General features: G+C 29.0%; 4 protein-coding genes across 9 annotated transcripts; 2 read left to right on the top strand and 2 right to left on the bottom strand.

Moving 5' to 3' along the window:
* Nucleotides 1–37: 37 nt before the first annotated feature.
* LOC124953422 (arginine/serine-rich coiled-coil protein 2) lies at nucleotides 38–4,501 on the bottom strand. Of its 3 annotated transcripts, XM_047504779.1 has the most exons (6): nucleotides 4,347–4,501; nucleotides 3,795–3,878; nucleotides 3,105–3,162; nucleotides 2,124–2,251; nucleotides 1,198–1,867; nucleotides 38–954 (listed from the first exon to the last, which is right to left on the bottom strand). In XM_047504779.1, the coding sequence occupies exons 3-6, from the start codon at nucleotides 3,156–3,158 to the stop codon at nucleotides 655–657; spliced, it is 1,152 nt and encodes a 383-aa protein (XP_047360735.1). In that variant the 5' UTR covers nucleotides 3,159–3,162; nucleotides 3,795–3,878; nucleotides 4,347–4,501; the 3' UTR covers nucleotides 38–654. The 3 variants fall into 3 exon arrangements, with proteins under 3 accessions (XP_047360735.1, XP_047360733.1, XP_047360734.1); XM_047504777.1 differs by lacking the exon at nucleotides 3,105–3,162; XM_047504778.1 differs by lacking the exons at nucleotides 3,795–3,878; nucleotides 4,347–4,501 and having other exon boundaries at nucleotides 3,105–3,431.
* A 359-nt stretch (nucleotides 4,502–4,860) lies between these two features.
* Nucleotides 4,861–7,063, top strand: LOC124953429 (ragulator complex protein LAMTOR1). The gene is made up of 5 exons (XM_047504792.1): nucleotides 4,861–5,089; nucleotides 6,009–6,085; nucleotides 6,169–6,258; nucleotides 6,437–6,635; nucleotides 6,725–7,063. The coding sequence occupies exons 1-5, from the start codon at nucleotides 5,045–5,047 to the stop codon at nucleotides 6,812–6,814; spliced, it is 501 nt and encodes a 166-aa protein (XP_047360748.1). The 5' UTR covers nucleotides 4,861–5,044; the 3' UTR covers nucleotides 6,815–7,063.
* Nucleotides 7,064–9,463: 2,400 nt separating this feature from the next.
* Nucleotides 9,464–12,210, top strand: LOC124953428 (nuclear transcription factor Y subunit alpha). 4 transcript variants are annotated; one of them, XM_047504790.1, is made up of 5 exons: nucleotides 9,464–9,615; nucleotides 10,788–11,091; nucleotides 11,170–11,306; nucleotides 11,392–11,565; nucleotides 11,650–12,210. In XM_047504790.1, the coding sequence occupies exons 2-5, from the start codon at nucleotides 10,800–10,802 to the stop codon at nucleotides 11,743–11,745; spliced, it is 699 nt and encodes a 232-aa protein (XP_047360746.1). In that variant the 5' UTR covers nucleotides 9,464–9,615; nucleotides 10,788–10,799; the 3' UTR covers nucleotides 11,746–12,210. The 4 variants fall into 4 exon arrangements, with proteins under 4 accessions (XP_047360746.1, XP_047360747.1, XP_047360745.1 ...); XM_047504791.1 differs by lacking the exon at nucleotides 9,464–9,615 and adding an exon at nucleotides 9,617–9,917; XM_047504789.1 differs by lacking the exon at nucleotides 9,464–9,615 and adding an exon at nucleotides 9,617–10,390.
* Nucleotides 12,211–13,615: 1,405 nt separating this feature from the next.
* On the bottom strand, nucleotides 13,616–15,593 carry LOC124953427. The gene is made up of 4 exons (XM_047504787.1): nucleotides 15,102–15,593; nucleotides 14,878–15,004; nucleotides 14,490–14,703; nucleotides 13,616–14,310 (listed from the first exon to the last, which is right to left on the bottom strand). The coding sequence occupies exons 1-4, from the start codon at nucleotides 15,327–15,329 to the stop codon at nucleotides 14,118–14,120; spliced, it is 762 nt and encodes a 253-aa protein (XP_047360743.1). The 5' UTR covers nucleotides 15,330–15,593; the 3' UTR covers nucleotides 13,616–14,117.
* Between the last annotated feature and the right edge of the window lie 4,089 nt (nucleotides 15,594–19,682).

Raw genomic sequence — 19,682 nt, 5'->3', positions numbered from 1 at the left:
AAAATGCATATATATATATATATAAATGGAAATAAAATTACATAATAGAATCTGCTTTATTACATACACATCATACAGGTTTAATTAATTTATTTCAAAATGTAAACATAATCAATACAATTGCTAAACGCTGCCAGTTTAAAAAAAAAAAAAAAATTAAAAAAAAAAGGAAAGGATTAAAAAATCTACATATTTGTTTCAACAATTTCTTCGAACAAGTTATTCTTTTTACATCTGTATTTCCTGTACATATTTAATAAAGAAGTTAAAAGAAAATAATAATATTATTGATAAATTTTTTATATAAGTCTACTCGGTAATATTGTAATGCTCTTAGATTTTTATCTCTTTATGAATGCACTGAAACAACTTATATTTATTCTTGAGACTACGATATAAGTTCTTACGAAAATTTTATGACACAAGTTCGAACAGAAGACTATTTTTTTTTTTTTCCATTTTTTAATCTCGTTTTGATAACTTACAAATATTTCTATATTATAATACAGTTTACCTAGTTTCATCTTTTTCTTTTTCTTTTTTTTTTCTGAGAATTTCAATTTCTTTCATTAAGTAAATATTAATAATAATAATTTTTATAATAATAATAATAATAATAATAATAATAATAATAATAATAATAATAATAATAATTTATCGTGGAAATTGATAACCACCGGTGGTGTATCCTAGTCCTACACCACGTTGAGTGTGTGTAGTTGCACGTGCTACTTCGTATTGTTGTTCCATATTATTAAACATTTCTTCCTGTTTCTTCAAAATATCAGGCTTCGCGCCTGCAATTGGTGTGTTAGGTAAATCTCCTTTTATACCCATCAGTCTCTTAAATTTCGCAGTTACTTTCCCATCTTGATCATGGGTAAATGTTGTACCCATCCATGTGTTCACTGTAGTAGCTGTATTGGAACTACCTTTACCTTCTTCTTGTTTCGACTGTGCGTTAATAAAAGGAATAAAGTATATATATATATATATATAAATTTGATCGCATATATATATACATATATATATATATATATATATTTGATCGCATGATGATAAATATAAGTGAATAAAAAAAAAAAAAAAAATATATATATATATATATATATATATATGAGATAAAACAAATAATGATTAATATAACAAATAATTCTAATATTAGAATAAATGATGAAAATGATAAAATATGTTCACCTTATTAGCCCATAATAATTTCCTCTTTTGAATTTGTTCTGCATATTTCCCTTGAGTAGCAGTGGTCAATGGATTATAATAATTTTGTTCGCTTTGAATTCCCAAAGCTACAGTATCACCTTCTGGTGCTTTCAATTCGATTCCTAATTTCTCTAATTGAGCCAATTTATTTCTTCCCTTTTCCTCTCTATAACTCATTGTTCTGAAGGGTGGTGGGGCACGATCCCTTGATCTTGATCTTGATCTTGTACGATCCTTTTCTTTATGATAATTCGATCTTTCTTCCCGATGTCGATCCCTAGATCTTTCGTCCCTAGAATGACGACGTTCTCTTTCTCTTTCTCTGTCTCTACGTCTATCTCTGTCGTTTCTATCACCTCGAGTTCGATCCCTTCGACTATCGTCACGATAATGATGATCTTTTTCATTCTTTTCTTTCTCATCGGTTTTCTCTTTACGTTTATCCTCGTCACGTGATTTTTTCTCATCGTCCTTACTTCGTTTCTCCTTAGTATCTTTATTATGAGTATTATTATCACCACGCTGTTTTCTATCATCGTATGATGATCGACGATTTTTTTCACTGGTAGTATGCTTGTTACGGTCAGATCGGTCACTCCTTTTATGCTCATCCTTTGTATTTACCGTATTGCTTTCATTATCGGATCTCCTGTAAAACGATTACGTTCTGCAGGGGTATACCACACAGATTCGTATTATTATTCTGTATGAAGTGGGTTTATTAAGATTTTACTAAACTAAGCACACACATATATGCTCAGTGATTAAAGATTTTTTTTTCTTTCTTTCTTTCTTTCTCTTTTTTTTTCTTTTTTTTTTTTCTTTTTTTTTTTTAATCGACATTATGATAAAATAAAACGCGTTAAAAAGTAAAGTTGACAATAATCATATACAAACCAGCTCACCTCTGGTCTGAAGGAGATGATGAAATTCTAGACGAGTCTGTTTTTGAACCTAGTGCTGAGGGCATTGCCGCAGGACTATGAGCACGTTCACTGCCAGACTCTCCAGAAGAGTTATTGTTGTTGCTTTCCTAAAGAAATAAAAATTGTTCGTTTTAACATATTAGATTTCTATGTATAAAGTTATTACATTTAAAAAAAAAAAAAGAGAGAAAAGAAAAGAAAAGAAAAGAAAAGAAAAAAAAGAGAAAAAAAAAAAAGAAAGACTTTTCAATGGAGAATTATAAATAATTTTATGCAGTTATTAAACTAAAATTACATTATCCTCATTGTATATGTATCACATATAAATAATTATTTGTATATCACTTAAATTTCTAAAAAGAAGAAACATAATGTTTCTATTTCATATAGAATTTAATAATGGGATACAGTTCTTAATATTATTTTATTTATAACGAGGAAGAATGTACCTAAGATCAATAATTGCAAATGGGCTTCTTTATAACGCATATGAATTTTATATTGCGATACTTCTCTTATTGTCACGACGTTTTTATATAATAATTAATAGCTATGAACAAATAAATCATACGATTTTGTCTATTCTTCTATGACAAAGAAAAAAAGGAACTTTTTTTCTTATATCCTTGGTTGTACTTGATACAAAGTTTTCGTGATGCAGAAGATTTACGCATCAGTTACTTTGATTACATAATCCAATTTTTCTGTTAATTGCCGGTAGGTATATAAAACCAACATGAAACAACCACATTACAAAAGAGAGAGGTAAAGATATTACATATATCCTCCATCCATACATACATATATACATATATACATATATATATATATATATATATATATATATATATACATATATGTCTCAGCATTTATTTATTGCCTGAAGTACTTTACACGTGTGGTGTTCTTTGATGGTTGGTGTTTTGTTAGTGTTACCTTCTGCCAGCTTCCTCTACTCACCTCTGTCTTCTGAATAGGACTTGGGGGTAGTCTTGAAAGACCCTCACACAGCATAGACCTTGCCGAGGTGCGTAGATATTGTATCATGTATTACCAACAGAGCTACGTGTTAATATTTTCTCACGAAATGGTACTATTCCCATTTACTTATCATTTAAACTTTTAAATATCAATTATAGTCTGATCATTCCTTTTAACGAAAAGGTTTTAAGATCACGTCTTACAAATTGTAATTTTTGATAATATTGAAACGTATAAATCCGTAATAAAGTATTAAAAAAAAAAAAAGAACAAAAAAAAAAACAAAAAAAAACAAAATAAATAAATAAATAAATAAATAAATAAATAAATAAAAGAAGTTAGGTCTTATGACATTATTATGAAATGACAACTGAATATAATTAAACTTAAGAGAACATGGAGAAACAAAAAAAAAAAAACGTAATAACAATGAGAGAACTCAAAATTACTAAACGACTAATCATATCCATTATTAATTAATTTTCGTTTAATAGACCATCTTGTTCAACGTGACCTCATAATACCAAATACCAGACTGTTCGCGTATCAGTCCTAAAACCCTGTCACGCACATACTGTCCCTACATAGCCATCATTGTATCTTCCCAGTCCAAATGTTTCGAACTTAAAATTAAACAGATGTGTTTGGAAACATCTCTTTTAATCATACCTCACTCATGTCCATTTGTACTGGGTCATAGTTGGCATCACTAGCCCTTCTGTTTCTTATATCTCCTTGTCCATCGTATGACATCTTGAAAATCAAATAAAGATACGTTAAATTTCATATTAAAACCTTTTTTTTTTTTTATATTTTCCTGATACATACATAAATATAGCTAACCATCAAAATATTATATAAAATAATTTTTGTAAAAAATTGAGAAATTTTCGTAGGAAAAAAAAAAGAGAAAAAAAAACAAAAAACAAAAATTATCCATTACAAATCATCCATATTATCTTACATTTCTATATATATATATATATATATATATATATATATATATATATATATATATATATAATATATTCTTATTTATGATTCGCCATTAATGGTGTCTCGGAGTTAGTGCGCATTGGATTCAGTGCGTTACTTTGGAAGCCATGATTCCAAGCGTGTACATTGTAATCATTACCGACATTATTGTCATACAAATATGATAATTTCCTTCAGAAAAATGTCATAATATGATGTAAAAAATATATATTAACATCGTCTTACCTTCGGTTCTTCCGAATTATTACTATTTTCACCGTCACTCGCGTAACTCGCTAATGAATCCATAATGTCGTAAAAACGAATTGCAGACCAGTGCGAACTGTCTCTTCCGATTCTAACAACTTGGCGGCGCTGCGATATTTTTCTCTTTCTCTTCCTCTCTCTCTCTGTCTTTCTCTCTCTCTCTCTCATTCTAACTCTCTTTCTCTCTCCCTCTCTCTCTCTCTCTCTCTCTCTCTCTCTCTTATAAGATGTATAACGTCATTGGACGATATTCGCATTTCTATCTATTCTTATCTAATATTACGATAGAATATTAGATCTATGAAACCAATATTTGACATATCATACGATCGTAATAAATTTGCTATTATTTATTTTTGATTTATGTCATAGAAACAAAGGATATATATATATATATATGTGTATATGTATATATATCACGATTTTAGTTATTCAACAAATATTTTTAAATATTTCGATATCAGTGCCATCTCGTAATCATTTTGAAAACAACGTTGGACTTAGTTCATAAGAGAAATTGTCTGACTTATGATTCGAGGTGTAGGTTATGGGTCACTATTGAAACGCAGTGTTATGCGCCGATAGAAAGTTTATGCGTCGTGATTCATGCCGGATTGTTTACAGGAATGAAAAGGAAAACTAATTCATTTTAAAAGTCGTCCGAAATTTCATCAAGTATGGGATGTTGCTACAGTTTTTGTAAAGAGGACACTGGGCCCCAGGTGAGAAATATTAAAACGAATATCAAGATTGTTATTAATTGTATTTTTTAATATTTATCTTTTATCGTCTTTTACTTTGATATGTATATACGTATATGTATATATGTACATATATGTATATTGACGTGGGAGGACACATGAGTTATCGCAGTTGTCATTGTTCTTTCTTCTGATAAAAAAAAATAATGTTTTTTTTTCTTTAAAATATTTTATTCTCCATTACAGATATTTTTAATTTTTTTTAGATTGTAGCATAAACAAGATCAATTGAAAATATAAACAATTCATTTTATTCTAGTTTTAAAAATTTAGTTATGACTCACTCCAAATTGACATATTTATGATTATCAAGAAATCACTTATGATCAATTTAAACTTAATATTGTTAATGTTCACAATGCCAATTTATTGAGGTTTAATGTTTAATCCTTAAAATGGAAAATTTTATTTGTCTTTTATATAATACTTTGATAATTCAAAGAATACAATTCTTTTGAATTATACAGTTAAACAAATTTATACCTTATATTGTAATGATATAATAACAGAAATAGCAATGCAAAGATGGAGTTTGTAAAATTTTATTTTAAGAACAAACATTTAGAGAATAAATTATGTTTTTAGACGTCATTCTGATTTTAATAAGAAAACTTGGCAAATATTAATGCGTAAAAATTCGTGCTTAACAATGCAAAAGTTAGCAAATAAATTCAAATTTTTATATATGACGAGTGTCAATAAAAAAATAGAAAAATTTTAAAAAGGTTAGGAAATTTAAGATTTAAATGTCTCACATACTATTATACCCAATTCATTTATGTTATAACCCAATATTATTACTTTTGTTTAATAATGTTTTCATAATATATATATATATGATATATAAATATCTTTGAATTAAGATGATTTTTATTTATAGAGCGGGGAAGTGAATGAGAGGACTCATCTTTTAGTCGATCCTGTTAGTAATAATACAAACATACCAAGAGTACATAGGTAGGTATATTTGCTATGTTTCCTTACTATTTTAATTTTTTTCATTGAATCAAATAAAGCTTTATTATTTTATCATTTTCTAGCGATGATTATGTTAATCAATATGCAAATTCTGAACCCAAGAAGACAGATGAACAAAGTGCATTGAACAGAATTCTGCATGAAACTGCTGCGTGAGTATTGATTGCATTTTAGTCAAATTAGTTGTGCAGTTTTTATTTTTTTGTCGCATATATATATATATATATATATATATATATATATATTTATATTTTTTTCTTAGCTTATATATTGTTTTAATATTATATATGGTTTCTTATAAAAGCAAAGAAGGAAATATTTTATTTATAGAAATGTAATAGATATTGGTGCATTGGATTCACATAATTTAGAACAACATGAATATATGGATAGATCACGAGCTTATGCAAAACGCATAGAAGCATGGGGCTTTAAAGTCCCGGATAATACAGTATGTCTCCTTAAAGATATCCCTGCACCGGAAAGAATACTCGCATCTAATCCACTTGCTGCTGGAGATCATGAACTTGTAAGATGTATCTTTACAAGAAAAGAAAATTAACATTGATTTGTATGAATATTTGACATAAATAATTTTTATTAATTTCTTTTCTACAGATCACCGGTATGCTCAAGAATGCAGTAGTTGCATTAAATGATATTAAAGTAGAGCATAAGGAAGATTTGGTAGTACCTTTCTTATCGTGATCTTACAGTAATTCCATCGACAGGATACAACATCATCCTGTTTAAATGGAATTATAATGTCAGGAGACACAAAATATCTATCTTATCAAACTGAGCTCAGCGATAATTTGATTTGAGTCTGAAATAATATTAGAGCTTGTTCAAAAATGAATATGAAGTAAATATTAAGCGCAATGGTATATTATAATTAAGTTTGAATGATAGGTCTGCTCTCGTATAAAAATATATTTAAAACTAAGGCTTCAGAAATTTTTCAACATGTAATATATTTGTTATTGGATGAAAAAAAAGGAAAAAAAAGAAAAAAAAAAAAAAAAGAAAAAAGAAAGAAGTCGTTTTTTTTTTTTTTTTTTTTTTTTTTATTTTTTCCTTTGAATTTGTTCCTTAAGATTAATTATCAATTTGATAATATTTTTTCTTTTTTTTTTTTGTATAGCTTATTTATAATCTCTCACATGTGTTAAAATGATTTGTTGTTGTAGAATTTATATTACTTTTTGATCTCGTTTATTCCTTGCTAAATTTTTTCAATATTTTCCATTCTGTGATTTTTACAAACAACTACGAGAAATCTTTTGGAAAAGATTTCCTAAGATTAACAATTGATAATGTTATTAATAAATGTGCATTTTTAACGAGATCGAAAAAATAGGGATTTATATTAAGAAGAAAGACAAGGTATGTAATATTTTATCGTGGCTTCAAACCCCAATTTTAAAAATGAAACGATAAAAATTCAACTGCATAATAACATTATGAAAATATGTTTTCACACTTATAAAATACGTATATAAAATACATTATCAGACCATTACGAAAAAACTGTTATTATTATTATTATATATATATATATATATATGTATATATATACATACATATATATATATATCTGAATGAATACATGTGTATATATATATTTATATATATATATATATATATATATGTGTATGTGTATAATATATATTTTGGTCTTATATACACGAAAAAGTGTACGGAAGCGATCGGACACACTTTTGAAAGGGAAACAGGATCCTATAGATAATAATGAAATAAATGTTAAAAGTCTGTTTTATTGAAATAGTTGTACAAACGTTTTGTAAACACGATTGTGAATATCAGTCACGAAGCTAAGAATAAATCTTATATATATATTCGCCTAATATATCTTTTGTCTGTTAAAACGTGTACTTATATTTTATATCGATAGAAATTTGTAGTGATATTTGTATTAAGGATAATCATCATTTATAAAAATTATGACACCCCTGCCTTACAATAAACGAATATATGCTTATATAACTAATCTTTCTCAATGTTTGCTTGTAAAATAAAATAAATTAATAATTATTAAATATTTCTATATTGTCACAATTTACATGAATTAGAATCACAATTTTTCTAAATAAAATAAATCCAAAATAAAGTTAATAATAATATTTAAAATAGGAAAAATAATTTTTTAATTATTATTCTATGCATATATATTATATGCATAGAATAATAATTAATTATGTATTTGTATATATATATATATATATATATATATATATATATATATATATATATATATATATATATATATATATATGTAAACTTACAATTAAAAATGCTACAGGTGGGAGACACGGTCAGTAGATAATATACAGTTAGATATACAGGAAACTTTCAAGTAAACATCGTATTGTATCTGACGAAAGCAACAAGTAGAGAAAGAGAAAAGGTGAGGGAAAAAGGTTCGTGGGTGGGGTGGGGGGGGATTGAGAGAGGGGATCTCGCCGTAATAACGGTATTTATTTTAACCGCGCTTTTGTGGCATGAATCGAATCGAACCCATTTACCTAACCGTCAAGAAAAGTTTCAACGAATAAAAAATATAAAGGAATTATATATTTTTTTTTTTATAACAATGAAAACATAACAAAACTAACATTCCACTCGTAAAATTTTCACTTCATCAAATTTCCCATATAAAAATGTGTGAGGAATAATCTAACGAAAAAAAAAAAAAAAAAAAAAAAAAGACGATCACAAGATTAAAACTTAGATTCTAAGGTTCTGAGGGAAAGAAAACAAAAACAAAAAAAAAAAGAACGAGAAACGTAAAAGGCTTTTCAATTAGAAAATTCTTTTTTGTAAATGGTATATAATTAACAATGAACGGAGAGAAATAAAATAAAAAATCAATTAGGTAGATAATTCTGAGAGTGCACAACTAATACTACGTAACTCATATATGTGTACATATATATATATATATATATATATAGTATAATACGTGAAAGCGTATACATAAGTGTATATAGTATGAAGAGATAAAGAATAAAATTAATCGATAATATATAGAGAAGAAAAGTTAATAGATATTTGATTCGTTCTTTTTTGTTTTGGTATTTTCTTCCTCTTTTTCTTATTTTTTTTCTTCTTTTTTTTTTTCGAAAAAAAAAAAAAGAAAGAAAAAAGAACTAATTTACTCCAATAAACAGGCATTATGGAGAATTTATAGATGGATTACGTGCCGATCAATTTGAAAAGAATCGCGGGAATAGCGACGGTTGAGAAGGCGCGAAGATTCGAGGAGAGCGCGGGAAAGGTATGGTGGGGGATAAGCCATGGCAATTGATTGGTCGTACGCGTGGCGGCGCGGAGGGGCATCGACCGGTCTGGCATCGGGCTGCTGTCGTACTGGCAGGTCCCCTCGTTCAGTGCCACCAATACACAAGAGCCGAGGACTCTCTATCGCCGACCATTGGTCCTCAATTTGCCGACCAATCATTGGGAAAGTGCCCACGAAAATATCCAATGTAAGTCCACAAATTATCAAACATCAACGGGGTAGACGTACGCTCGCGCGCGGACCTTTCCTTCCTCGTGATTTTTTCTCGTATCACCTCGAAAACGTTTTATCGTTAACTGCCGACGCTGAAAAACCCGTTCCTGCTCGGCCATGTTTGTCGTGGCAAACGTTTCACCGACTAAATCCATCGTCTACCATGCCGCCTTTTGGATACGTATTCTTCAACGCCTCGTTCAACCACCAAAGAAAATTTACGCTACAATATTATCACGGCTCAAGTTTTGTGCTTTCCGATATGGTTTAATTAAGGTGCCTCCTCTTCCCTTCGACTATTTGCGATAGCATCGGTGAAATCGCCAAACCCGTGCAAGGTCTTTCAAGCAGCATACACGGACGACGTAGCCCTCGATTACCGCCTGCCCTCGAGTATATCTCCTCTCTTTCTCTCTCCCTCCCTCTCCCTCTCTTGCTCTCTCACTCGCTCGCTTGTTCACTCTCTTTTTCGTTCTCTCTCTCTCTCTCTCTCTCTCTCTATATATATATATATATATATATATATATCTCACTCTTGCATTCTATTGCGTTCCATCATTTATGCCTCCTCTCTCTTTCTCTCTCTCTCTCTCTTTCGCTCGCTCGCTCTCGCTTTCCCCCTCTTTTTCCTTGTATATCATGCACCTCGCGTCTATCTCTCGATCCCGCACGTGGGTTTAATCCGGACTTCTTCAAGATGTACGCCACGTTGGCGTTTCAAAACATCGCAAAACATAGTGATGATGATGGTGATGATGATGATGATGATGGTGATGATGATTATAATAATAATAATTATTATTATTATTGTTATTATTATTAATTACATTGATTAATGATATATCTCAACTATGATTTTTCCTAATTGTGGGAAATGGAAAGGAGGGGGTGAATCAAACGCACTCTTTTTTCCTTTTTTTCTTTTTTTTTTCTTTTTTTTTTTTTTTTGAGTACGTTCTTATTTCATTACTTTCTACGTAATCCTTTAGATTTAATATAATACATTCTTAGTGAAATTTTGTTTCTTTGCTTGTAACTATGAATAATTTTCAATGACTTTGAAATACTCCTTAAGTGCCTTTGCATCCATCTCTCTTCTACTCTTAGGACAAGTTTTTCATTGTATTGAATTTTTTTGTTCATCAGTGAAAATTTGAAATGGAACAATTGGGAGAAGGACAAGCCGTCGTTGTTGGGAGTACTGGTGGAACGGTACAAGTCGTTCAAATGGGACAAGGAGGACAAGCTATGATGTTACCTCAAGCAATACAAGTAGCAGCTCCCAATGGACAGATTCAAGTAGTTCCTGTTTCCAGTCTTACTAATACGGGCCAACAGATTGTTATACAACAACCTCAGACCCCACAAATTATTCAAACTCCAGACGGACAGACTTATATTTATCAACCTGTACAGATAGAAGGCCAGGTTCAGCAGGCTCAACCTACCGGTAAATACAATTAAAAGTTATCCTTAATATTTTCCATTTGAATGATTAGTATCTCAATGTTTTATTTTATTTCTTAAGTTATAAATATCAATGGGAACCTCATGCAAATTGCTGGTACAACTTCGCAAACTGCAACAGCAACTGCAACAGCAGCACCTGTACAACCATTAGCTAGTCCCACAGCAACAGCTTCGCAAGCAGGCAATGTAGTTATGGTAAGTGTAATTTATTTATTTAGGTAATTTTATTAACATATATCATTTTAAAAATACTCATTGTTTTTTTCTTCTTTATTATAAGATGGTACCAGGAAATAGCGGGCAAACACAATTTCAAAGAGTAGCATTACCAAATGCAGAATTCTTAGAAGAAGAACCTTTGTATGTGAATGCCAAACAATACAGACGCATATTAAAAAGGCGTCAAGCACGAGCCAAATTAGAAGCAGAAGGAAAAATTCCAAAGGAAAGACCCGTATGTACTTTGTCACATTTCAATATTTTTATATCTTTAAATCCAAGTACTTACTGTAATATCAATTAAAAATATATATTACAGAAATATCTTCATGAATCTCGTCATCAACATGCGATGAAAAGAATTCGTGGCGAAGGTGGTCGTTTCCATTCGGGTCAAGTAAAGAAACGGAAGTAAGTGCCTGTGTAATATAAAATTTGAACCTGTCTCTCTTCAATGAAGTAAATAGTGTCCAACTATGCGTACAAGGACGTAATGGTTCTGGTAAAACGAATGAAAAATTTCATAATCATTCAATTCAATCAACATCGAATCTTATTGATTCTATACTGGAACAGAATAGAAAGTGTTAAAGTATCATACAAAACTTGGTCATCTAGAACTATAGGAATGTGCATTCTTCTTGTATACACTCATATTGGTACCAAATGTGAAATTAACGAAGTAAATAATGTTACTTCGAGATATATGTGTGTGTGTTTAACGTTCGAAGAGATATTATCAAGTTTATTACTTATAATTTTTCTATGATATTTAATTGTAACGATGGAAAAAACGAAAGTCTGATTAATTAATTCAGTGATATATCTGAAAACAATACCAATCTATCTATCTATATATATATATATATATATATATATATATATATATATATATATATATATATATATATATATATATATTTATCTCTCTTTCTCTTTTTCTCTCTGACGATCTGCCCATTGTAGATATTTATTTAAAAGTAGATTGAAAGAGAGAGAAAGAGAGAGAGAGAGAGAGAGAGAGAGAGAGAGAGAGAGAGAGAGAGGGGGGAGAGAGATGCGGCGTTAAGGAGAACTGAAGTGATTAAAACGTAATGAGTCAATAATGAAATTGTACTCATATATTTCTAACTGAACACATCTTCGAACATGTATGCTCACTCTTGTAAATAAATATCTTTCTCTCTCTTTTAACACAATGGAAGGTCGAATAAAAACTTCGCTTTCATTAGAATTTGTATATATACTGAGGAACAAACAAAAACAAAAATAAAACAAAAAAGACACAAAGGCAAGAAATAATAAAATGCGATGTTTATGTCTGTAATATTTTTCTAGTGCTTATTTATCTTACAAATCGAATGTGAGCTTGGTAAATCATAGTAAAATATTGGACTGTGTTAGAAATGATACGACAATGACGATATACGATACATATACATATACACACATATATATATATATATATATACATAGATATATATATATATATATATATATATATATATATATATATCGATCAATACAATTTATTATTGATCATGTTACACGCGAAGTTCGTGAAGCACAATTAGAGGAATTCATTTTTATCGTATATCGTACATATTGAGATCATCGATTGAGAGACTGAATTAATAATTTATTATTATGCATCACATATACCGGGTACCATTACTGCGTTTAACTTTTAAAAATATTAATTATTAGACATGCGTAATTTCTTTATAAACTTTTCAAATAATACTTTTATGTATATACTTTCGAATGCAAGTACAATTAAATCTAGATCATTTCAAAAATTTGATTAAACATGATTATATATTATTATATGTCGAGTTTAAAGATCGAAAGAGAAAAAAAAAATTAAAAAGAAAAAAAGGGAAAAGAAAAAGAATGGATATATATATATATATATATATATATATATATATATATATATATATATATATATTTATAACATCTTAAATATTTGTGTTGAAAAAAAATTTAACATATAATACATATTTATTAATTTAAGGTATAATCAAATAGTATCAAATTCAACGTATTAATAATTTTTGAAGCTTCTTTTCCAAAATCAATCGACGTGTGGATTTTATATTCTGAAATGAAAAAGTAATGAGTTCGTTTTAAAAATCACAATTAATATAATTAATTAATTTTTTTTTTCATATACAATTAATTAATATTCTTACATCATATATATATATATATATATATATATATATATATATATATTTTTTTTTTTTTTTCTTTTCTTTTTTGTTTACATGATTCAAGTCGATGATCTGGACAGTAACTTCAAAATCAAATTTCACAAGTACTTTCTGGACGATATAAATAAATTTAGTGTAAAGGATAGGATATAGAAATCCAATGTTTATGCGTTTACTATACTTTGTAATGCTAGCAAAATTTTGTTTTTCTTTCCTTTCTTTCTTTTTTTCCTTTTTTTTTTTCTACATTAAAAATAACATTATGTAAAAAAGAAAGTTTGAAACGAAATGTGGACCATTTCTATAAAAAAAAATTATTTCTCACCAGTTTACACGTATACGCACACGCGCGCGCACACACACACACACACACACATATATGTATGTATATACATGTAAATTATGATCTTTGCCATGTAAAGTTAACTAGCAACAGAACGTAATTTAATTTACTATATTTTATTTTTTACCGAAAATAACGATTGTTTGATCGATTGATCATTAATCCATAACCTTAAATTTACTTGTACATTTGAACGAAATATTAATTTTATGTTTTAACAATGAAAAGTCAAAATACATTCGATGGTAATGCCACATTTTTGGATGCTAGAATAATAGAACATTCAGACTTCTTATCAGGATCATCCTTTGTTGGAAATATGACGGTCGGCTCGATTGGTAATGGTATGCCATAAAGTTTCTCTTTCATAATCATATCTCCTGTTTTACCGATCGCATCTTTGTATTCAGATTTTCCAGTTCTAAAAATGACAAAAGAAAACAAAGATGAGAAAGTTTTATATATTTCAAAAGAAAAATGCAAGTTTTCTTTCTTTCTTCTACAAAATAATATGAGATAATAAAATATTTTTCTCTACAAAAGAAAGAAAATATATATATATATATATATATATATATATATATATATATATGTGTATACCTGATGCGAAGAATTTCACGTTCTTTGGGATTAGGATCGAGATTATTTTCTGGTTTTCCTTTGACTTTAACGAGTAATAAATCCCTTCTAATCATTTTCCAAGGATCTCGAAAAGATCGTTTTTGTACGGTTTCCGGGATAACCCAGTCCTCAGGTAAAGTTACTTGTTCCGTATGCGTTCCTAACTTTTGATCACGCAAAGATAAAAAATCATCTGTCAAAATTCAAACAATAATGACATATCAATTATTATTCTTTTTCCTAAATTTGTAAATTCTGATTGCGTTTCGTAGAAAAAAGAAAAAAGAAAAAGAAAACAAAAAGATTCACATAAAAACAATCTCATTGTTTTTATTTTATTTTTTTTTTTTTTTTATTTTATATTAACCAAGATCTTTAGAATAATCCGTTTGATAAATAGTTCGTTTCACTTTTTTATTTTCTCGTTCGACAAGTTCTTCGTTTAAAGAAGATTCGAGAATAAATTTTTTCAAATGCGGATACTTTTCGTTTACCTATAACGATAAATTAATATAAATAATTATTTTATATATATATTTATTCTTCAAGCGAATCAAAAGAATCTAAATGAAATCGATCTTTTCGTTTTACCCTATTCATATAATATCGAGGATTTTCCGTTCTTTCCTCCAAAGGTAAAGTATCATTTAGCTGTGTTGTATTTAAATGACATTTATATGGTTCATTTAATATATTCAAGGATGTTGGATAAAACTTTTTCGGTTCATACTTTGCCAATTTCTTCGCATCCCTCGAAGGATAATCTATTTTATATCGCGTAAGGAAGTCTCTCGATTCATCGGCCGACTCGAAGATCATCTTTTATTATTTATTTGAGGTTATGTTAAAACAACATTTATATATATATATATATATATATGAAGTTTGTAGGCACTACAATGTTCTTTGTAATAATTTAACAAGAGTATTTTCTTTTACAAAGAAATATATTCTTTGTTATTTTTCTTTTCTGAATCAAATGTATTAATTTCATTAATATACTCGACGAATTATTATACTCGACCGATGGAAAGATAAAAGTCTTCGAGAAGATAAATAAACATCAACGTGATCGAAACATAAACATACTACGTCACTTACCGTATCGATAATGTCGGTACGAACGCCATTAGTCGGTAACAAACTGTCTTACCGTACGGATGGTAAGTAAGGTATTTGTAGATACATTTGATCAGAAAAAATTTATATAGAATATTATCGACCGTGTAAGAAGTATTGCCTAACAACAGGAGCTTTAATTAAAACATTTACGTAATTAATTATTAAAAATCGATAAATAGTACGTAGTAACTAACAAAGTATAATCTTAATATGATGTATTATGAAAATGATTATTAATTAAGAATTTTTCAACGGGTATGATTATCTTATGCGTGCATAATAGAAATTGTAGATAATGATAAATTGAAAAAACAAGAAAAAAGAAAAAAAAAAAAAACAAAAAGAAAAACAAATCTTCTTTCCTCTTTGTTTCTTTTTCTTTCTCTCTTTTTTCTTTGTTTTTACTTTTTTTTTTCTTTTTTTAATTTTTCCACTAATAAAGACTGAAAATCTTGTCGTATCACATAACATTTCGCATGAAATTTGCGCGTGTCGTCGATAAAATCCCACGATAAGCCTCATTCTCCCGTTGATCCAGAAATAACGAGCTGACGTATCAAAATTGAAAAACGAACGTTGCAGAAGCGAGAAAGAAAACAATTTTTCGAGGAGTGACAAACATATCTCTTTTTGTTCTCTCAAGTTCTACTTAATCTCCGTTATTTCTTTTCTTGTTGTTTTTTCTTTCTTTCTCGTTGCTTTTTTTTTCCCTTTGTCCCTCTGTTAATCTTGCTCACGGCTTTTTTCTTTTCTTTCTTTCCCTTAAAATTTTCTTTCTCACGCAAACCATCATCATTTCGTAATATGGGAGTGAAAAAAATGCCACCATGGAGGAAGAGGAATAAATAGAGATGGTGTAAAATGGTCGACAAGAGCCATGTCTATAAACGAGAAATTTGAGGTCGTATCCTAATTGGCGTTTATGGTACACGAGGGTGCCATACCTCATACCTTATATAAGTTACCATTATAATAAGCCACTGGAAACTCTAGATTCATTAGTTGTTAGTCAACGGACATTGGCTTAAAAAATTTTCAATGAATATTTTTTTAATTTTTTATGGTATAAGACGATTGTAAATTATACGTAAAATTGATCTTCGAATATATTCAAAAGACCGTAAGAAAAATTAATGGCTAGAATTTTTCTTTTTCTTTTTTTTTTTTTTTTTTTTTGGATTTTTTTCTTTCTTCCTTTGTTTGCTCTTTTAAAAGCAAACAAAGGAACCCTTTACAACATCTCTTAACCTTAATAAATAATCAAATGTTTTCTTCTGATATACACAGGGAATCTATCTACGTGATCATAAATAATGTATACTAACTAACATTGATATCTTTTCACTATTTAATTCGATCATTTCTTTCGTTGGTCAGTTAAATGAATCTTAGAAAACTTGAAAGAGTTTCTAACTCAATACATTTTTTATTTCTTTTGAAAGAACGAAGCAGACCTTCTTGGAATGATAAAATCAACCAACCATTCATCAACATCCCCTTTACTCGTATAAAACTTCGAGAATATTCGTAAACGTTTAGAATACTAATCAAAAGAAAACGAGAGAGAGAGAGAGAGAGAGAGAGAGAGAGAGAGTGAGAAAGAGAGAGTATTATTGTATAGTTATAACTATTAATTAACTTGTCCGGAGTTCTCACTACGGAAATTTAATTAAATTGACGAGTCGATCGAACGAAGGAAAACGATGTGATTGATGTGTTATCGGAGTTAAAAAGAGAGAAAGAGAGAGAGAGAGAGAGAGAGAGAGAGAGAGAGAAAGAGAAGGGGGGGGAGTAGAGGGAGAAGGGATATAAGGATGAGAGTAGTGGGTGTCGAGAAATTAGGAGGTAGGTGTAACAATATATATAATTTTATTTCTATTCTTTTCTTTTTTCTTTTATACTTTTTTTTTGTTATCTTCCAGTTTCGATCATGGTATCTCTTTAATCTCAAATCGAAACTCGTCATACACGTATGTAGACATATACATATATATATATATATATGTATATATACACAGAGGTCGCGGCAATTTATAGAAGCAATAATAAATCAATTGTAAAACTAACGTCATAGAGTAAGAAGAGATCCTCTCTGCCTCTCTCTCTCTCTCTCTCTCTCTCTCTCTCTCTCTCTCTCTCTCTTTCTCTCGTATACTTTTTCTATGAGTTATTTTTAAAAACATAACCGTTGACATTTTCGATAAGTCCTCTTTCTTTATTATCGGTGTGTTATAGACTTATACATTATAATAATAATTTTAATAATAGTAATAATAATAATATAAACATATGTATATACATATATATATATATATATATATATATATATATGAAAGTTCATAAATATATGAAAGTCTATAAAATCAAATGTTATTTTTTTTTAATATTTTAAATAATATTATATTATTATAATATAGTATATTACACTATAGTATATTATAAAGAAATAAAGGAGAAATTGCACGCATACACACACACACACACACACATACATATACGATATAGTTTTTCTTTTAAAATGTTGATTTAAATGCAACAATGTATAATACTCTTTCTGATAACATTTTTTCTTATGGACAAAAAAGATCAAAGAATAGAGAGAGAGAGAGAGGGAGAAAAAAAAGAAAAAACATTCCGTAGATCGTTTCCAAAAATAATAAACAAGAAATAATGAAGGTACTATTATTTCTTTTTTTTTTCTTTTCTTTTTTTTTTTTTTTTTATTTTCTTTCGAGAGAGAGACAAAAAAACGAAATAATATAGATTAGTTTCGAGCTAGAATATACAGATATTGATATAGTAATATTATTCTTAATTTTATTATTTATATTATCAATATTACATACATATATATATATATATATATATATATATATTTTGTTTATTAATGTCGAGATCGTATAATCTTTTTTCTTTTCTTTTTTTTTCCCCCTCAATAGATAGAGAATTTCTATCCCATATATTTCGTTTCTTTATTTATATAAACGCACACACTTATATACACACATATACACACACACACACACACACACATACATACACATGTATGTACATATAAGTATATAATAAATGTTAGAAAGTCAGACGTCTCCGAAGGATCGATTCGGAAGATGTAACGATCGAATTACGATCACCGGATGCGAGGAGGAGATGATCGTTCTCAAGGAGAAATACGCGGGATATAGACGACGAACGGATAGAATGATTGATAGTACGCGTTTCGTCTCTCATAATGACGTCAATGTGCTTGTGTGTGTATATATGTGTTTGCCTGTGTGTGTGAGAGAGAGAGAGAGATAAATAGATAGAGAGATAGAGAGACCGCTATTTCTACGGACACTATTTCACCCTCCATTTCAAGAATAAACGCAAGGGACCGTATCAAGGGCGTTCCTTTTCTCTCTCTCTCTCTCTCTCTCTCTCTCTCTCTCTCTCTCTCTCTTTCTCATTCTTCTTGATGGACCTTCTGAATCGAAGAAGATAACACGGACACCTTTACTATCTTCTATCGTCTATGTATTTCGAAACGTTTATTCACGCGGAAAGTCAATGACTAAAAACCTATCACAGATATATATTTATTCCCTCCCACCGTCGTCATCATCCCCTCCATCATACCCATCACCTCCCACCACCTGAATTATATCAAAAATTACATCTATCGTTAGTTTTTCTTTGGTTTCTTTTTTCATTATTTTTTCTCTCTTTCTCTCTCTCTCTCTCTCTCTCTCTCTCTCTCTCTCTCTCTCTCTCTCTTTTTTCCTCTTCGAGAAATTAAAAAAATTTTTCATCCCTTTTTATTTTCTTCACTTCCTCTCTTTCTCTCTCTCTCTCTCTCTCTCTCCCTCTCTCTCTCTCTCCCTTTCGTTCTTTTTTTTTCTTTTCTTTTTTTTTTTGTCGAATCAAGGAAAAAAAATTCATTTCTTTCTGAAGAGAACTAGACAATTTTTTTTTTTTATTTATTTGTTTGTTTGTTTGTTTTTGGCTTTTATGCAGGCATCTATATTTTTATCGCAATTTTTCTTTTCCTTACAAAGGGTAGAATATTCT

This window comes from Vespa velutina, chromosome 12 (genome assembly GCF_912470025.1).
Source record: "Vespa velutina chromosome 12, iVesVel2.1, whole genome shotgun sequence".
Classification (NCBI taxonomy): Eukaryota; Metazoa; Arthropoda; class Insecta; order Hymenoptera; family Vespidae; genus Vespa; species Vespa velutina.
This window is presented reverse-complemented; position numbering and strand designations above follow the sequence as displayed.